The sequence below is a fragment of the Myripristis murdjan genome, chromosome 9, assembly GCF_902150065.1.
Source record: "Myripristis murdjan chromosome 9, fMyrMur1.1, whole genome shotgun sequence".
Lineage (NCBI taxonomy): Eukaryota > Metazoa > Chordata > Actinopteri > Holocentriformes > Holocentridae > Myripristis > Myripristis murdjan.
Genome location: NC_043988.1, coordinates 3906754 through 3926745, shown reverse-complemented (window position 1 = coordinate 3926745; position 19992 = coordinate 3906754). Strand labels below are relative to the sequence as shown.

General features: G+C 40.9%; 1 protein-coding gene across 1 annotated transcript; it reads left to right on the top strand.

The window, feature by feature from the left end:
• The first annotated feature begins 4 nt into the window (after window positions 1-4).
• On the top strand, window positions 5-19681 carry rad17 (RAD17 checkpoint clamp loader component). Its single transcript, XM_030060126.1, has 17 exons — window positions 5-167; window positions 2862-2955; window positions 3044-3277; window positions 4113-4193; window positions 6367-6517; window positions 6706-6839; window positions 7939-7991; window positions 9386-9511; window positions 9703-9772; window positions 9862-9973; window positions 10430-10627; window positions 12785-12879; window positions 12982-13128; window positions 13554-13682; window positions 14386-14506; window positions 16336-16393; window positions 18936-19681. Exons 2-17 carry the CDS (start codon window positions 2914-2916, stop codon window positions 19126-19128), a joined length of 1944 nt encoding a protein of 647 aa, XP_029915986.1. The 5' UTR covers window positions 5-167; window positions 2862-2913; the 3' UTR covers window positions 19129-19681.
• Window positions 19682-19992: the final 311 nt, after the last annotated feature.

The window sequence follows — 19992 nt, the reverse complement described above, 5'->3', positions numbered from 1 at the left end:
GGTTTTAAAAGTAAAACTCTGGTAGGCTCGTCTTGTTTTCTCACGTTTTAGGTAAACTGCAAGGGTCTTTTATGTAACAATTAGTTTCTCAGAATAACCGGACGTCTTTTTGGAGTGACGAGAGGCCGAGGGCTGGTTTGTGGCAGCACCGCAGATGGTCAGGCGAGGTGAGTTTTGCAGACAAAGTTTTGCTAGTTAGCTGCTAAAGTTGGAGCTGCTCCCTCAGCTCTGAGCAGTGAGAAGCGGTGAGCAGGTCCTGAGCTGGGCACAGGGCAGCAGGTAAGACAGGTAAGACTCTGCCAGCCTGGTCCTCACTGCCTCCCTGTGTAGCAGCTTAGCACAGCTCTGTAAAGACAGCCGAGCGCTGGTTTGGTTGTTGTTGTTGTTGTTGTTGTTGTTGTTGTTGTAGTGCCCATGTCCAGGCTGTCCGCAGTAGAGTTATTACAATGTTGTATTTTTCTATAGTTTTTAAGTTGTAGCTCGTTTGTATTTTTAGTTTTCAGTTTACTTTAGTCTCCGGTCCTTTCCAGAGTGAGTTTGCTGGTTTGAGTTTAGTTTTTGTCGTTTCAAAATGTTTAGTTTTAGTTTTAGTTTTACTAGACTCGGTGTTAGCTTGAGGTAGTTTTTTATTCTCGTATGGGGGGTGTTACCCTGCTGGGAAAATGCAAGCTGTAGATGAACATAAAGCCACTTTTCTAACCCTACCCTCACATACATTTGCATGCACACAAGAAACAAGACTTCACTGTAGCATCTATAGAGAGAAATCCATAGAAATGCTTGGGCTTATTGTCCCTAATTCTGTTTTTTTGAAGTCCTGGTTAGATTAATTCCAATAGTTGCCTGCTATCAAATCTAGTGGATCCTGTTACAGTCATGTAGTCAATAACCAATCATATTTAGGGCCCGAGCACTGGAACAGTGCGAAGCCCTATTGTTTTTGCTTCGTTTTTTCTTCTTCTTCTTCTTTTTATTATTATTACGTCTAAATAACCCTTAATTTGCCCCCCTAAACATGCTCCAAAACTCACCAAATTCGGCACACAGGCCAGGTCTGGCGAAAAATTTGATAAAATGGTCAAACAGACCCCCAAGGTGCAAAAATGGGCTCGGTAGCGCCACCTAGGCACACAAAGGCAGCCCCTGCAGCCCACAGGAATGTGCTAGAAAGACCAAACCAACGCCGAAATGTAGGTCTCATCAAGCCCTACAATTCACGCGCTGACACCCCCGACCTAAAACCAACAGGAAGTCTGCAATTTGCGTTGCAAAGTCACGTTCTCGCCCAAAATGCCGCCTTTGAACAAAATCTAACTCCTCCCAGGGCGTAAATGCCAGCGGCTTCAAAATTGCACAGATGACTGAGGACACAGTGCTGAACAAAAGTTCTGAAGGATTTCGTCATTACTCGATTACTTTGGATTTTATAAGACCTCCAAGTCAGAGTGACCAGAGCCAAAACCTCATTTTTTCCCATGGAGTTTGGTGTGAAGAGGCTGACTTTTGGCACTAATTAAGCCCCTGGAGTCTAAAGTAAAAGTCTGACAGCTTTGAAAACTATGCAGATGGAAAGAGGACAAAAATTCCTACAAAAATATGTAGTTTTCATGTGGATTGGACCAAGTTTGTGGGAGTTGTGAAGAGTTTTCAAACGTTTTTGACTCTGGTGTGCTCTGCTCTGCACTCTGCCTGGACATGTGACTCACTCTAGCTGCCTCAGGAATGCGCAATACACACCCATTGTAAGAGCTCAGAGGGAGCAGAAAACACTCTCAAACTAAAACTGCCATAACTCCAAAACGGTAAAAGATAGCAAAATCATGTAAATGGGAGATTTATAGATCCGAGTCTCGTGACTCTTTTAAGCTTTGAATCAAGTCTGTAACTCAAACGGTGACCGAGCTGTGACACCTCAAAAAGGTGTGGGTTTTCTGGATTTCTCCACTGGATTGAATGAGGATTTCTCTGTCTGCCTGCATTTTGGTGTGATCATGACACAGCTGCCAGTACTCAAGTCAGTCACACACTACGACATGCTAAGGGCGCCATCTGCTGGAGGGGCGCTGCTAGTGGCCAGAGGGGCACCAGCAGCGAATATACTACCAGTGGGTTTTTGTTGGCGTCGTGTGTGTGTGTGTGTGTGTGTGTGTGTGTGTGTGTGTGTGTGTGTGTGTGTGTGTGTGTGTGTGTGTGTGTGTGTGTGTGTGTGTGTGTGTGTGTGTGTGTGCGCACGTGTGTGTGTGTGTGCACGTGCGTATGTGTGTGTGTGTGTGTGTGTTTGTGTGAGTGAGTGAGTGAGTGAGTGTGTGTGCCTGCATTTTGGTGTGATCATGCAGCAGCTGCCATTAGTCCTGTCGGTCACACACCAGGACTTCCGCGGCCTTTCAAAATAAAAGCCCAAAACTTTTTCACAATAAAAGCACCGAAAAATACCCTTAAAACTGGCACAAACGGACAAATTGTCTGCGCTTCGACACGCGTGCCGTCCCCGACGTGCGCGGGGGGGCGAGGGCCCGTCCAACGCTGCTTGCAGCTTTAATCCTACCTAAAACTGACCTCAGCTCAAGACTGAATGTATACTATTTTACCTGCAATGATCATTTGAATAAGAAAACAACGATTTTTCCAAAAATCAGTCTTAAATTTGGATAGACATGATCTTAAATAGGTCTTAGAAATCATGCAGTTTAACACCCTATCTGTTTGCATCCTCTGTCAAGCTAACCGACTCACAGTGCTTCACTGTCCCAGTTCTTGTTTGCTAACTTTGCTCATTGTCTGACCAGGTTCTGTCTAATGAGTCAGCAAAATGGTGGACAGATTATGAAATAACACAGACAACTGTCTTGACTGCATTTCAGTCTCCTAGTTTGACCATCTGCCCCATATCAATGTGCTGCGCCGAAGCCTAGGATGTCCAAGCTTTCTCTGGGACAAAAGGTTGCCCAAAGCAAAGTAAGTTCATTAAATGAGATTTGCGCAACGTGACTTTCTGGCAGAGATTGTGTAACTTGTGTCCGGAGCTGATGCTGTCCCTCTGCAGGTGAACCGCTGGGTGGACCCATCCTTCACTGATCTGTCGGGGAAATCAGCTCTCTCCGGGGTGAGGAAGGGCCGCCAGGCTCGGCTTTCCAAGGATGAACTCTGTGGAAGCAACAGGAGCAAGAAGAGGAGGGGAGAGGCCAGCACCTCCTCCTCCACCACCTGCCTGGACAGAGGGCCTCCCCTCAGGGAGCAGGACGAGCCCTGGGTGGACAGACACACACCCCGCTGCCAGGTCAGCAACATGGACAACTGTTGACACTTCTTCTGTCTCAGGCCTGACTAATGAGGGACCCACTTATGAGCAGCTATGATTGGGCTTAGACTAATATAAGTGGCCAATATTTTTTTATTTAATTATATTTTTATTTTATAGAATATCCAATCCAATCCAATCCACTTTATTTATATAGCACAATTTAACAAACACAAGGTTTCCAAAGTGTTGCACAGCAAGATAAAACACCACAAAATAACACAACAAGAGCAGAATAAAAAGGTAAAAAACACAGTAGGATAACACAATAAAATAAGATAAGATCAATTAAAATAAAATCAGATAAAGTAAGTAATAATAATGATAATAATAATAATAAAATAATAAAACAGAATAGGATAGAATAAGTAGAATAGTATAGTATAGTTACGATAGTTAATGATGTTGATGATAATAATAATTGATGATGATGATGATGATGATAATAATTTTTAAACTATAAATATGATATATCCATTATCAGCCAGTCAGTGCTGTCCATATGATGGAGGTTCCATCCTGATCACAGATAATTTTTTTTCTCTCATTTTATTTATTCATTAATTGCCCACTTTTTTTTTTTTTTGGTAAATGAATTCTGGATTTAAGTGCCATGATTGTCTAAATGCCGAATGCTGACAGGAATAAAATTGTGGGGAATAGTGTGTATACACCTAAGCCTGCATGAGTATGTATTATGATGATGATTATGTTTATTATTATCATAAATACTGTGCTGATTTTCAATGCATAGCTGGTTTTAAAGTGGTGTCAGAAGACAAAAACAAAGTTCTCTGTTTGTGTGTTTGTATAGGCTGAGCTAGCTGTGCACAAGAAGAAAATAGAGGAGGTGGAGAACTGGATGAGAGCACATGCTGACACTAAAGCCTTAAAGGTATGAAATGTATCTTTGGTGTCTATGTAGGTGAAGGGGGCCATCATTAGGCTCATTTGAGCCTAATGATGAAACAAAGCTGAACTTGTACCAGACTGATGGGAAGAGCAAAGTGTGGAGAATGAAAGGAACAGCTCAGGACCCAAAGCAGAGCACATCATCTGTCCAGCATGGTGGAGGCAGTGTTATATGGCATGGGCATGTTTGGCTGCCAATGGAACTGGGTCACTAGTGTTTATTGATGATGTGACTGCTGATGGAAGTAGCAGGATGAATTCTGATGTTTATAGGGCTGTACTCTCTGCTCAGATTCAGCCAAACGCCACAAAACTGATAGGACGGAGCTTCACGGTTCAGATGGTCAATGACCCAAAACACACTGTGAAAGCAACCCCAGAGTTACTGAGAGCAAAGAAGTGGAATATTCTTCAATGGCTGAGTCAGTCTCTAGACCTCAACCCAGCTGAGCTGCTTTTCACCTGCTGAAGACCAAAGTGAAGGCAGAAAGACCCACAAACAAGCAGCAACTGAAGGAGCTGCAGTAAAGGCTTGGCAGAGCGTCTCAAGGAAGGAAACTCAGAATCTGGTGATGGTGTCCATGGGTTCAGACTTAAAGGAGTCATAGACTGCAAAGGATTTTCCTCTCAAATTTTGAATATAATCTTTATAAATATACTTATGTATGGTTTGTCCAATTACTTTTGAGCCTATGAAAATGGGGTGACAATGTATAAAACTGGCTGTAATTCCTTAATGGTTAATGCCATATTTTTGTTCAACCCCTTAAATTAAAGCTGAAAGTCTGCACTTTAGTCACATTTTGATTACTCCATTTCAAATCCACTGTGGTGGTGTACAAGGGCAAATTTATAAATATTGTGTCACTGTCCAAATACTTATGGACCTAACTGTATACTCAGACCAACAAGTCCCTGGGCAGGAGACAGTACACACCAAGCTCATAGCAGTGTCCAAGTACAAGTCAATACAATACATCAATACATTACATCAGAGCATTACATCACCATAGAAAAACAAGAGAATACAATATTAATAAGTAACATTATAGAAATGCATACTGCCTAAACGTTATTTAGTGATCACATGATTGTTTAGATTTTAACCATGCTTTCAGTTGTAATTTAGTTTTCAATTCAGGCTAGTTTGAAGAGATGACATTTAAATGACAGCCTTTTGGTTGATTGGATTGATGCTGAAATGCCATGCAAACCCTCAGTTAAAAAGTAGAAAACAGGATAAGTCATGTTTGTTAGTAACCCTTTGAGCCTGGCTAACACCAGACTCCAGGGACTGTCTCTCTAAAATCTGGTAAGGCTCTTCTCATCTTTTCTGCTTATTATGCAGATAAAGAAGTGTAGCGTCTTACGCTGTTTGGATATCACCAATTTCAATTTTTTGCTGTAGCAGGTTGAGTTGCAGTACACATTCATTTTGTTGTCAGGCAAGTGGAACTATTATGATGGCAGTGTTGCCAGGTCCGTGGCCACTGACTCCAGAATCGCTGAGTCTGATTTCAACCCAAGTCTGTTGGTTTGCTGCTCTATTACTCAAGACTTCATAATCCTCCCCCATTTCACCTCATCTTGCACCACTTTTAACTTGGTCATTTTTGGAGTCCCTGTACTTCTTCATATTTTTTACGTTGTTGATCATTTTTGCCTTCAACAACTCTTCAGCAATTTTGAGATACAATTTACTTTTTTCAGGAGTACGTTTCATCTGTTCCTGAAATTCAGGAGATGTCCAAATTGAAGGCAAGTGTGCAGCAGACCACTGCACATTTTCTTTTCTCTGTCGTCCCCATCTTTCCTGGTAGAACAATACATGCCCAATCTTGTTGTCACTGTTCCCGCCTCTGGTCCTGCTATTTTTTTGGTTCCAGCTGGGAACCAGTTTTTTAGGTTCCAAGCCAGTTTATTTTTGTTTGAACTGCTCCAAACCAAGTGTCTGAACAAAACTCTGACTTCAGTCGGCATGCAGGAATGTTTGGTATGTGTGATCAATAACAGCGACTAAGGACATCTGACCAAAAAGTTCAGAAAAGCTAGATTTTATTGCAACACTCACTGGATTATCAAAAGATGTCAACCAAAACCACTGCGGAATTGTCAAAAAAAGCCCTCAAAGTGAGCCTTACTGTTTTTGTCCACAGGGTGGTGCTGTCCTGTTGCTGACGGGTCCATCTGGCTGTGGGAAGAGTGCTACAGTGCAGGTTTTGTCACGGGAGCTGGGCTTCAGGGTGCAGGAGTGGACCAACCCCTCCAGTGTGGACCCAGATGTCAACATATTTGACTCTGAGCCTGGTGAGGTCTAACATCACACCTCGCTGTGCCAAATCACAGATAAAATAATGGTGACTGATGTAGCTGTGTAGTACATGGCTGCTGTGTCGCAAATGGTATAATGTCCTCATTCAGCATCCCCACCTTCCACCTTCAGCTTGACTTGTTTTTGTTCTATCAATGACTCGATAAATCTTGATCCTCCCCAGCCTGGAGGTTGAACGGTTTTCCCAGCAGCCAATCTGCCCAGTTCCAGGATTTCCTCCTCAGGGCCAACAAGTACAACTGCCTGCAGATGGCTGGAGATGGAGGTAGCTCAGACAAGAAGCTTATCCTTGTGGAGGTGGGTCCTGCATTTCCACTGCATCTTCATTTCATAAGTCCTGTTCAGAAGGGATTAGTTTTACATGGGGGCACCAGCTAATTTCAGGTATAACAGATGTCCTCAGTGATTTTAGTCTTGTCCGAGTTGAACATTTCTGTTTTTTCTGGACGTCTTTGGTGCTACATGAAATTACAGACATCCCATATTAGTTATTAAAACTCAAATGTTGTTTGGGAAACTAATCCCATGTGTTCAGGGCTATAGACAGCCATTTTGAGGAGACTGGATTGGATGCACATTACATATAATCTAAACCGGTTGTATCATGTCAGCAGCACCTTAGTCAAACACCTAAGACCGCCATTAAAGAGCAACTAAGCCTCCACAGAGAACAACAGGTGGCAACATCACCTGCCACCAAAGACCAGGCACCCTACTTTCAATTCAATTCAATTCAATTTTATTCAATTTTATTTATTTGTATAGCCCACAATCACAAATTAGAAATTTGTCCCAAAGGGCTTTACAGAAAAATACAACATCCTCTGTCCTTAGACCTTTTCACCAGCAGAGGTCAGTCATCACACAGATTAGGGATGGATTTTTAGCTGCTGCATTGTAACAGTTCACCCAAAATACAAGAAATACCTCCTCCCCCTAGTGCAGTCTATCCATCCAGGTAAAAAAAGACGTGAGGAACTCGGCAGCAACAGCTCTTTCCAAAAACAGTGGCACAAATGCTTGACATAATCCATAGCCCAAGAGATGTCATTTTTAACACAGCAAATCGTCATGATGGCAAAAACTAGGAAAATATGGTTCAGGTTGAAAATAACTGGATCAAAGCCCACACTTTTAAATGAAGAGGTAGAAAACATTATTGTCCAATCAGTGAATAAATGCAAGGTGCCAATATGTCCTCAGTGATTTTAGTCCCGTCCGAGTTGAACATTTCTGTTTTTTCTGGACGACTTTGGTGCTTGATCATGAAGGTGCCTCCACCCTATCAGAGGTGGACATTCCTACTGGTTGATATTTAAGGCCAATATTAACCACAACTTTGTTCAGATGGATGTGCTTGTCAATAAACACTTGCTTTCCACTTGTCCCTCCCCAGGACTTTCCAAACCAGTTCTACAGGCATCCAGGAAGCCTGCATGATATCCTGAGGTGAGAGTGGGCCAGGTTTACCCTTTAGCCTACATTCAGACAGGAAGCCCAGGGCCTGCCTGGGTCATGGAAGGAGTTCAACAAAGTCAGGCTCTCGTCTTGTTAACTGGCTTCACAAAACCTAACAGAGGCGTTCATGGTTAAGTAGAAGCATGAAAGTAATAAACAACTTGCTCGTTCAAGCCATGTTTATCTAATTTCACTCTGAGCACATTCACATGAAAGAGGAACAGTCAATCATTTATCACATGGACAGATCCAGATCAGACAATTTGGGATAATATTAAAGTTTTGATCCCCAGGGAGATATTAAATAGTTGCAACAGCAAAAGTTATTAATCAGTGACTAGGATATTCAGTGTAAACACACAACTGTGATTTAAAAAGAAGCAATAGAGATAGCTGAAAATAATAAAATAAACATTACAATTCACACACTATAAATAGGCCTACTTGTGGGATTGTATTGGCCCTAATAGAGACTGCTGATATTTTCAATGTGTTAAGAAGCCTAGACCATAAAAATCAGAAATTAATTGTTCTTCTCCTAAGAAAAACAAACTGTTACAATGAATAAATTTCAGTATTACAAAACACAGAATCAAAATGTGTTATTGAAAATGGGTAGACTTTCCTCTGGTACAATATTGTGTTGACACATTGAGGCTAAAGTTCTTCCTCAAGGCTGCAGTGATGGATTATAAATGCAGTGGTTTACACAGAAACAATCTCAGTTCCAAATACAGTAAAAGTTGAGATTAATCAGCATACAACAGTGAGGTTATTGCATTGCATAGACCTATTAGTCAGTTGTATGTTTATAATAAGCCCTGTTTTATAGCCAGTTGGCAAACTGCCTAAAAATGCTACAAACATTTCTATCTCTGATACATTAATCGTGAAAAGCAGAGAGATTCTACTGGTGTGTAAACATGTTACATTGCACACTGCCGGCACTATACAGCAATTTTATTGTCACTTTCATTTGAATGCAGTATTTTTGTCCAGTGGAATTTAGATTATTGGGATCCTGTAGGAATAGGCAACCTTTTTTGAAAACCTTAGAAAACTTTTTTTGACTGGATTAAGGTGGTTACTTTTCAGACTGTTAGCTGGGGGGGGAGTCCACCTCAGTGTCAGGAGGCTAACAGTTAGCATGTGGAGCATCAAGCCAGAATCCAGCACTCAGTAACAATGAGAGGAAGAGAGCACCACTACTGTCCTACAGAACAGCTAGAGGGGAAGAGAAATAATATCAATTTTTTCAAAATGGGTGAAGTGTCAGTTTAAGCATATCACAGTGACTGTATTCAGTGTAATATGTATCCATGAATCAGTCTGTTAATCTATGTCTTTCAAATGTGTGAGAATGTGTCCTGCTGTGTGTTTTTCAGGAGGTTTGTGAAAACCAGCAGATGTCCCTTGGTGTTTATAGTGTCGGACAGTCTGAGTGGAGACAGCAGCTCCAGGTTTCTGTTCCCCAAAGAGATCCAGGAAGAGCTGGGCATCAGCTGCATCAGGTTACCAAACACAACATTGCTGGCTTTTAGGGTGGTGTTCTCTGGTCCTCATGTAGACCTACATTTGACCACGAAGACCCTGTTGTATTGAAGTACAATACTTGAAGGATAACTCAAAAGGCAGTTATCCTTGTAATACGGAGTTGTAGTTTAAACCGTTGATTAGCAAGTTTGTGTTTCTGTGTTTCCAGTTTCAACCCGGTGGCTCCAACCACGATGATGAAGGTCCTCGTTCGCATCGCCACCTTGGAGGCAGGAAAGGTGACAGAAAACATTGCACTTTATTCAATACTTTGGTACGTGTGTGAATGTATTTTGACCTGTCTCCATCTTCACCTGTGTGTAAGCAGAGCGGAGGGCGGGTATCTGTTCCTGACCAAAGTGTGCTGGAGATGCTGTGTTCAGGAAGTTCAGGAGATATTCGCAGTGCCATCAACAGTCTGCAGTTCTCCTCTCTCCCAGGTCAGCAGGAATCAGCACAGCACACAGCTCGCATGTAGCACTTTCATCTCAACTCATTTATCCATTCATTTATTTAAAGATGTCCAAGGCAGCTTAGCATGTTAGCAGCCAGGGGTGGCTGTTTGAACTTTGAGGACATCATTACCCTGAAATTCCAGGCAATTCTTAGGCTGTATTGATACTAAGCCAAGCAAATCTGAAAATGCACCTTTTTTAAATCTGTTTTAGCCTTCCATCCACAGCCACAAAAACAGGAACACAAACTAACAAACTGCAGAAAATTAAAACTGTTGACGTGAGGTACATGTAGCCATATTATAGATAAATATCATGCAGTGAATTTTCCATTATTAAAGAAGATAGCAGGTCCTTGAGATTGATATGTCCTCTAATAAAACATAAAATTCTGTGAATCCAGTCGCATCTGAAGTTTTCCTCATCATACACACTTTTCAGATATGTCACTGGAAAAGGGGCTGTGGGGGAAGAAGAAGGACAGATCTGCCACCTCATTAGGCAAAGTAACTTCCACGACAACTATGAGGAAGAGGAAGAACAAAGAGACAAAGGAGCAGGAAGAAGAGCAGGCAATCGGAGGAAAAGATGCTTCTCTTTTCCTGTTCAGAGCATTGGGGAAAATCCTGCACTGCAAGCGTGAGTCACCCAACACCAATAAGTCAAGGCATCAATATAATAACCCCAGATAACATGAGAATATATGATGGAAGATTACCAACATCCTTTTATAAAAGATACAGGTTCAGTATAATCAATCAATATTTCAGTAGAGCTCAGTACCTACATACACAGAAAACAGTTGATGATTTTATTTATTAAGAAAACAATTAAGTTTATTGTTAATCAGTTTTAATTAAATGGCAAAAAATAGCCGAGCCATTCCATAATAGTATGGTGTATTATTAGCTAGGCTGAAACAAATAAATGAAAATATTTTAACTGAAACTGTTTAGTGTTTCGATAATTACAGTGATCTAATACAGGATGTAGATGCTGTTTTAGTCTATGTGATTTCCACAGCTGCATTCTTGATTCAGTTGGTTTGGGTGTGCTAGGTTTTAGATTTAAAAAAATGTTTTCAGATAAAACAAGGATTCGCAAAATAATGAGAGCTGGTTGGCATCATATTGGCTTGGATTACCTGGTGCACTCAGATGTTGTGTTGCTACAAAACAGCAGCCAGAGGAGGCTGTACCTTTGACTGAATGCAGCTGTAGACCTGAGAGGATTCCCATCAACTTCATGAACCAACATCATCATCAGCTGCCCTTTGCTTCTGCAGTAATGTGGATTGGTTTTGATGCTGAAAGGAAAATATTCAAAACCTTTCTCTTACTTTATCCCCCACAAAAATGATATTTATTTGTAAAGTTTTCTGAAACTGAAGGACAACTTGTTTTGTTTTTTGTCCTCAGTGTGCTAAAGTGGTTTTGGGCAATTAAAGTACATCTAGTGGTTATTTCAAGCCCTTGGGTATTCGTGGCCTTAGCTTGCCCTTAGCAGAGCAACATCCTCATTCAGAGGCTCAGTGATGGCATTTGAATCCTGAAGCCCAGCTGCAATAATCCTGTTTGTATTTGGAATCTGAGGTGGACAGATACAAAGTTTGGCCCACAGTCATAGTCGAAAAAACACACACTATCCCTAAAGGATAGCCAGATTTCAAACCTTACCTGAAGCTCTTGGTTTGCTTGATGTCTGTAATTTGACTCCGATCCCACCCATGGACAGAGAGCAGTGTGGGTTAAACCCATCCTAATGGGTTTTATTGGAACATTGGAAATTAATGTGGTTGTTGGACTTGCAGGAGTCTCAGGCAGAGGCACATTAAACTGCCAGCAGTTGCTGGACATCTCACACTTGCTGATTTACCGAGCTGCTAAATCTCGTCTTCAATCAAAATAGTGGACTGCATAGGGAGTGAGTCAGGCTTCAAATGGTAGTTGAAATCTCAAAGGCCGTGCCTCGCGGGGCTAGAACTCACTAGAGAAAGCCAGAGGAGTTGTTAGTGTAGATGCCTGTGTGGTATGACCAGTAAAGACAACATCAATTATGCATCACCTGGCTGCATTTTTTTGTTTGTTTGTGTGTTAAGCTGTATGGATGGAAAGAACAAGACTGGGGTTTAGGGTCAGGTCAAACAGAGCTTGAGGTGAGACATTCCATAAAAAAATGCAGTCACGCCCGCTGTATTTGTCTGCTTGTCTGTTTGCTTAAGAATAAACAGAGTAATGTCATATCCTGCTGCAATCCAGTTGGTCAGTGTGACAAATGAGCTCGCTGCACCCTCTCGCACCAGAAGAGCTACAACAAAAACATGTTGGGGAAATGACCGAGATGTCCCAGACTGCATCAGGAGATCGGGATGTGACATGTTGACCGTCTCACACTATGGGAGCAAAGATGTGCTGTTTTTACTCTGATATTGAGTTTGTGTGGGATGTCTAAATCAGCTGTGATATCACACAGCATGCCTTAGCAGAATCCACTGTTTCCACAAACTGAATTCCCTCACAGGGTTTGATTATATACAGAATCAGGAGACACTGATACCCATTTCCTTTTTTCCCCCCCTAAACCTGGAATACAGTCCTTTATTGCACCAATTTTTCACTAGTGAAGAAAATGGTTGTGCCAGCCTGGCTTTGGTTGATTTAAAATATGATTCAGTGGGGAAAAAACCCGATGTAACTTAAGTGTAGAAACAGATTGTGGCCAAACTATAACATTAGACTCTTAAAGCACCCTTCTGTCCTCAGGTAGTTTACACTGACTGTTGTCTCTGATGGACAGGAGGAAACACGGAGGGTGCTGGAGGCTGCCATGGGCCCGGCCTGCCGTCTCATCTGTCACAACACCACAGACAGACACTGCTCGTAGACCCTGAGGTACCTAATTACTATGTTTGAACATAAACACGTGAAAAGCAGCTGATATGGCTCGTGTTTTGTTATGTACACTCCGAATTCCTCCTCTGTTTGTGTGTCCAGGTGGTGGTGGAGCGCTCGCACATGTCTGGGGAGTTCTTTAACCTGTACCTCCACCAGAACTACCTGGACTTCTTCTCCGAGGTGGAAGATGTGGTCCGGGCCAGCGAGTATCTGTCTGATGCTGACTTCCTCACTGCCGACTGGACCGTCAGTGTCTCTCCCCCTAAACATAACAAACATTCAAACAGACCTGAAACTGTGAGAGAGTTGTGGCTAGCACAGTCTGGAGATGTCATAAAAATTGCCACCGATATCAACATTCTAAAAACCATACAGTCCAAATTAAGCAGTGTGTGCTGAACAAGATTTCTGTGTTTGCATTGTATTTCTGTGTTTATATTGTATTGTATTGGGGAATTTCAGTGCTTTTGGTATCAGCTACCCAGCATCTGTGTTGTGACATCCCTAGTACAATCAGATCAAAGGTGTTAATTTTTGATACTCTATACATCATTTATCAGTTGAAATGATTGCATAAGTTTGAATTAGATGTAACTTGTACATGTCTATCAGCACCATGCTCCATGTCTGATTGAATCTGTTAACGTCTTACTGTGCTGTGCTGTTTTCAGAATCGCAGCAGCCTGGGGGAGTACGGTCCCTCAGTGGCCACCAGGGGTCTCCTTCACTCCAACTCCACACAAGTGTCTGTCGGATTCAGACCGCTGCACAAACCCAACTGGCTGCTTGTCAGCAAGAAGGTAATGAAGGCTTGACCATGTAGCTGCAACTGACCAACAAGGCAAAATGTGCGTTGGTAAATTCACTTAACTGTGCTTTGAGCCTGTGGGCGCATTTTTTCAAGCCATGGTGTGCACCACTGTCAGTGTTTAGTGGTTTCACTGCATGGATTCAAATGACATTTTTAGTGCTAGCTCAGATTAAGTTGAATTTAGATGCTGTTTAATGTTGGTTATTTTGAAGTCTATTTAAAGGGATAATTCACCCATTCTGAAAAATATGCTATTACTCCCCCCCTAGCTGTTGTGTAGGACAGTAGTGGTGCTATCCTCCTCTTACTGAGTGCTGGATACTGGCTGGATGCTCCAAATGCTAACTGTTAGCCACCTGCCATTGAGGTGGACTTCCCCCCAGCTAACATTCTTAAAAATAACTGCCTTAATCCACACAAATTGTTAAATAGAAAAAGTCTGAGTTTGATTATGAGGAGAAGAATTTTTACAGCCTGAAATGGCTAAAATAATAATAATAATAATAATAATAATAATTTAAATTTGTCAGAATGGGTGAACTGCCCCTTAAATCCCCCAAACTAATTTTCTTGAGAGCAACTGTATTATAAGTTCAGTTGTTTAAATTAAGAAGTAAGTGGTAGCTTATAGAGCTAAAGGTCAAACAGTGTTAAGTGGAGTAATCAGTATAAACTGTGTTGTTCCTCTTCAGTATCGTGAGAACAGCCTGGCTGCCCGCTCTCTGTTCGCCGACTTCTGTCTAACTCCTGTCAGCCTGCAGACTGAGCTGCTGCCCTACCTGGCAAAGCTCACCAACCCTTTGAGGAACCAAGGTGACAGAGACACACAAACACGTATACACTGTACACACCAGCAAAAATCACAACGCTGTTGAACCGTGTGACAGATAGGTGGATGGAATACATTGGCTAAATTTAAGACCTTAAAAATATTAATGTGTTAAATCCAGTTAGTCCAGGTTTTTTTTCTTTTCCTTTTTCATAGTAGGTTTCTTTCTGCTAGATGTTAATTTGTTTCACAGCTTAAAACAGAGCAGGGTCTGTAGTACAGTATGGGTCCTGACTTCATGTAGCACAGCAGTTGTTTTGATTGGTTTTTCTTCACTTCAGTTCCAGGTAGCCTTAAAAGGGTCTTACAAAGAGATTTAAATTTAATGTTGGAAGGAAAGGTTGTACTTCAATAATGATTCTCAGTGGAGTGCTAAACCCAAAATCCAATGGGCATATTCAATTTAAAAAAAAAAAAAAAAAAATTCTAGTCTTAAATTTGACTTTGTGAGACCTCCCTGATTAATACTAAGATTACAGTAAACAAAATGTCTGTCATCTTTTCCCATACTCTATCATGTCCTTCCATCTGTATTTAATGCCTTCATGTAAATGCTATTCAGAGTTAGTACAGAAGTTATTTTAGTATTGTTAAATAAATGACAAAATAAATCTTAAATTAAAAATATAGAACTATTGGAAATTTAGGAATAAATATCTGCTGTAAATGAGGGGGACAATGCATTCTCTTTGTAAATTATCCATATAGTCAGTTCTTGACTTACAGTACAGGCCAAAAGTTTGGACACACCTTCTCATTCAATGCGTTTTCTTTATTTTCATGACTATTTACATTGTAGATTCTCACTGAAGGAATCAAAACTATGAATGAACACATGTGGAGTTATGTACTTAACAAAAAAAGGTGAAATAACTGAAAACATGTTTTATATTCTAGTTTCTTCAAAATAGCCACCCTTTGCTCTGATTACTGCTTTGCACACTCTTGGCATTCTCTCCATGAGCTTCAAGAGGTAGTCACCTGAAATGGTTTTCACTTCACAGGTGTGCCTTATCAGGGTTAATTAGTGGAATTTCTTGCTTTATCAATGGGGTTGGGACCATCAGTTGTGTTGTGCAGAAGTCAGGTTACTACACAGCCGACAGCCCTATTGGACAACTGTTAAAATTCATATTATGGCAAGAACCAATCAGCTAACTAAAGAAAAACGAGTGGCGATCATTACTTTAAGAAATGAAGGTCAGTCAGTCCGGAAAATTGCAAAACAGTTGTCCAATAGGGCTGTCGGCTGTGTAGTAACCTGACTTCTGCACAACACAACTGATGGTCCCAACCCCATTGATAAAGCAAGAAATTCCACTAATTAACCCTGATAAGGCACACCTGTGAAGTGAAAACCATTTCAGGTGACGACCTCATGAAGCTCATTGAGAGAATGCCAAGAGTGTGCAAAGCAGTAATCAGAGCAAAGGGTGGCTATTTTGAAGAAACTAGAATATAAAACATGTTTTCAGTTATTTCACCTTTTTTTGTTTAGTACATAACTCCACGTGTTCATTCATAGTTTTGATGACTTCAGTGAGAATCTACAATGTAAATAGTCATGAAAATAAAGAAAACGCATTGAATGAGAAGGTGTATCCAAACTTTTGGCCTGTACTGTATATATATATTTTTATATATATTATATAGATTTTTCTCTCCATGGTAATAATAACAACACAATTTTTTTCCCCCCAAATTATAAAACTGATTTAGTACTGGAAGAAGCTACATGGTGAGTGTAATTGCTGGTGAAGTTTGTGCTGGTTCATTTAAATAATCATGTTGTGCTTCACTTTCTGTCCTTTAGCTCAGATCACCTTTATCCAGGATGTTGGTCAGCTCCCGCTGAGGCTGTCCCGTGGCAGGTACAGCACACAGCAGACATCTGATCTCCCTTAATCCAGTGGTTTCCAACCCAACAGCGTGCAGGGTTTCAGTCCGACAAAACACTGCAGGCAGCTGCTGCTCACATTATCCAGTGATGTGAACAGCTTCATGGAAAGCAGTAGTGCCAGCAGAGATTGAATCATGCAGTTTAAATTAGTCAAACATCAAATTTGTAAGCCTCTGTTTGAAACTGAATGTGATCACTACTGAATTGAACTTTAAGCCTTGATGTCAAATGAAGGGCAGCATTGTGGCCTCACAGCAGAAGCATTTGCATGTTCTCAAACAACAAAAGAAACAGAGCACACACATCAACCCTATTTCCACCTGGTATTAAACATCTGTCCTGCGCGATTCGATCACCAGCTGACACCTCTAAGTACTGCTGTAAACAGTGTATACATACTTGTGTCCCAGGAAGGGCCGCCTACTCACCTGAATTCGTCTGTCTTCAGCTCTGGTCCAGCCCAGCACCCCCGACACCAGCCAGACAGTCACTTTTCCAATAGAGAAAATATCTTACCCAACTATGCCCAGTGCAGCTGAACTGTCGGCTGATGGATCAAATGCAAATTGAAGTGCAGGTCGACTATAAATCAGCTGGTTAATGAATAAAAAAACTACCTGGAGGGTGGGAACCACAGGGGAGCCAGGGAGAGCTCAGCTGCCCATGGCATGAGCTCACCTAAAAACATGATTTTTATTTCTCTAAAATATGTATTGGCAAAATGCAGTGTTTTATTCCCATATAAAATATGGAGGCAACCCTCTTTCTTTATTTTTGTGCCTGGCATGATTAAATACATCCTTTCAAGCCCTAGATGTCATACAGTTACCACAGAAATACCATAGAAAGATTACAGGTTGATTTATCCACCTGACCCTCACAAACCTGCTGGAATAATTAAATTATCTGAGTCTGAACTGACATGATATGCATATGATCTCTCTCTCTCTCTCTCTCTCTCTCTCTCTTTCTCTCTCTCTCACTTTTGATCGAGATCACCTGCATTTTTTTTAATCAAACCTTTATTTAACCGGTTGAGAACACTTTGAAATTGTTGCTGTTGGTTTCTCCATACAGTCCAAACACATGCAGGCCAGGTGAATTGGAGATGGTAAATTGTCTAATGGTGTGTCTGTGCGAGTTCTTAACATACATTCAAAAAGGACCTTTACTCCCTCACTGCTGACTGCATCCTGCTCTTCTCTGCTGAATTGTAGCCTCACTTTACTCCTCACTTGAAGGAACAGCTGCTGATGAATCAGAATTATTTGTTTCATCTTACTCAACATCAAACTACCTTGATAAATTTCACTAAAATTGACAGTCGCCCAAAAACGGGTGTAGCTGCTAGCTGTTAGTGCTAACTGACTTACTGTTTGGAAAAGTGAACTTTAACATTTTTTTTCTTTTATTCATGTGTTTGTTTTACCTATGGGGATTTGGATTGCATTAATGCAATATAAATCAGTCCAATTCCAAATCTGTAACGTCGAGCCTGAGCCTGTAGTAAAATCTTGGAGTTTATGTATCTTCTCACTTCACATTGTGTTGCTCACCACCTGATTAATACAACAAATTAGCAGCATGCTGTCGATTCAGTAACTTACTTTTTTATGTTATGAATGTAAATGTACTTTAGTGATATTCTACATGGCTTCTGCAAAATATCTAAACATTTTCTGAGTGCTATAAACAGCTACATACCCACCAGAGTGCGGCACACTGCTGGTAAACTAGTTTTCCTTAATGTACCAAAGTGATGGATTAAGAAGTGGAACATGATCTGTATTTGTCATTAAGCGACACCAAATTCCACTGTACACTGTAGTCCTCTCTGAAACTCTGTGAACACTGAAACTCATTGTAATTTATGTTGGAGAAGGTGCAAATTTGCTGACATAAAATTAATAACCTATTTTATTTCAATATTGCAAATGACAAGAACCAGTTGAGCCAGTTGCATCACACAACAGTGAATTACACTGCCATGAGGAATGAGATCAGAGTATCCTGTGCTCTGTGAGCAACAGATGATGGATGCAGTTAAATAACAACATATTTTACTTTCAGATTTAAATTTTATGTGCATTCAGATTGCACATGCAGTAAGATAAAGTACATTGTTGTAGGCTACAGTCTACATTTGATTAATAATTATATTGGCTACTTGGTGATATTGTTTGTTCTTCTGCTTCTTCCTCTTCTATCATTACTTGTTATGCTTTCTTATCAGGAGACTGATGATTCTTTCAAATCAAACAAAGGGCAAGTTGATATGTAACAGTTAGTCCTCAGGTAGTTCATGAATGTACAGTAATGTTGTGAGGTTTGTTGTGAGTTTTCAGTGTCACTCCGCTCTGCTCAGTGTAGCCGGGTGCTGTAGTTTTTGGTTGGATTGAAACCTGCAGACTCTTGAGTAAAGTGCCATCGTGATGTATTAGACTGCACTTTGTTCCCTGTTTTGATCTGTCTCTCTTTGTGTCTGCATGTCGCTTTCTGTTGTGTCTTTCCAGGTTGAAACTGGAGGTCCTGACAGACAAAGAGCCAGGCCTGTTCGAGGTGAACAGTGAGGAGGAAGAAGAGGAGGAGGCTGATGGAGGCCAAGCAGGGCAAGGTGGTGGTCTGCCGGCCAGCCAGCCCCGGCCCACCACAGGCCAAGACCTGGAGGAGGAGGAGCTGCTGATCGAGGAGTACGACAGTGACTGACAGAGCCCGCAAACTGCCTTACCGCTAAACTGTGATTCTTTTGGACTGTTTGACTTTTCTATTGTAATATTGGCACTCATGCCAATTGTTGATATGATGATGGTTATGGCAAGGTTTTTTTGCCTCCCTGGGGCATCACTTCGACAGTATATGGTCATGCTTGTAAGAATCTTATTGTCTTTGTGGCACCTGAAACTTAATGTGAGTCATCATCTGTATTGCAGTAAAGGGAATTAATTGTAATAATTTCCCAAGCCAGCTCTTACAGCTCAGTTCAGATGAAATATTGTCAATATTTATTTGTTTTAAGTGCAGGTTCAGCGCTTACTTTTTGTATTTCAGATAGTTGAGGAAGGCTGGGTTGTTTCTGCCCAGTTGTAGTAAGTTTTCATGAAGCTTTGTCAAGAACCATTCCCCACACTGGAGGACTGATGAAGAATTTTTCTTTATTCTTTCTCGAGTGGAAAAAAGAAATGTTACTTTAAATGCTTATTTAAAACAGATTTTGTCTGTGGAAACTCAAAATAAGCTTGTGAATAAAAATAATGTTGAAAGCTGAGCAAACAGCCCTCTTTTTTTTTTTCTTTCTCCTTGCAACGTTATCATGTTCTGAAAGTCCACGCCTTAATCTAATATTTACACTCCAGCTTCGCACAGAGGTATGGTAAATATTCCCTCCGGGGAAACTGTTGTAACTACAGCAGCTAGTCTGTAGTTTCATCCAACACAGATTCATCTCTTAAAAATACATTTATTTTCCAAATTCATTTTTTAATGTGTTACTCAAATAATAAAAACATTGCTCATAAACTGTTATTATTATTATAAATAAAAACACAATAAATGTACCAAAAAAAAAAAGAT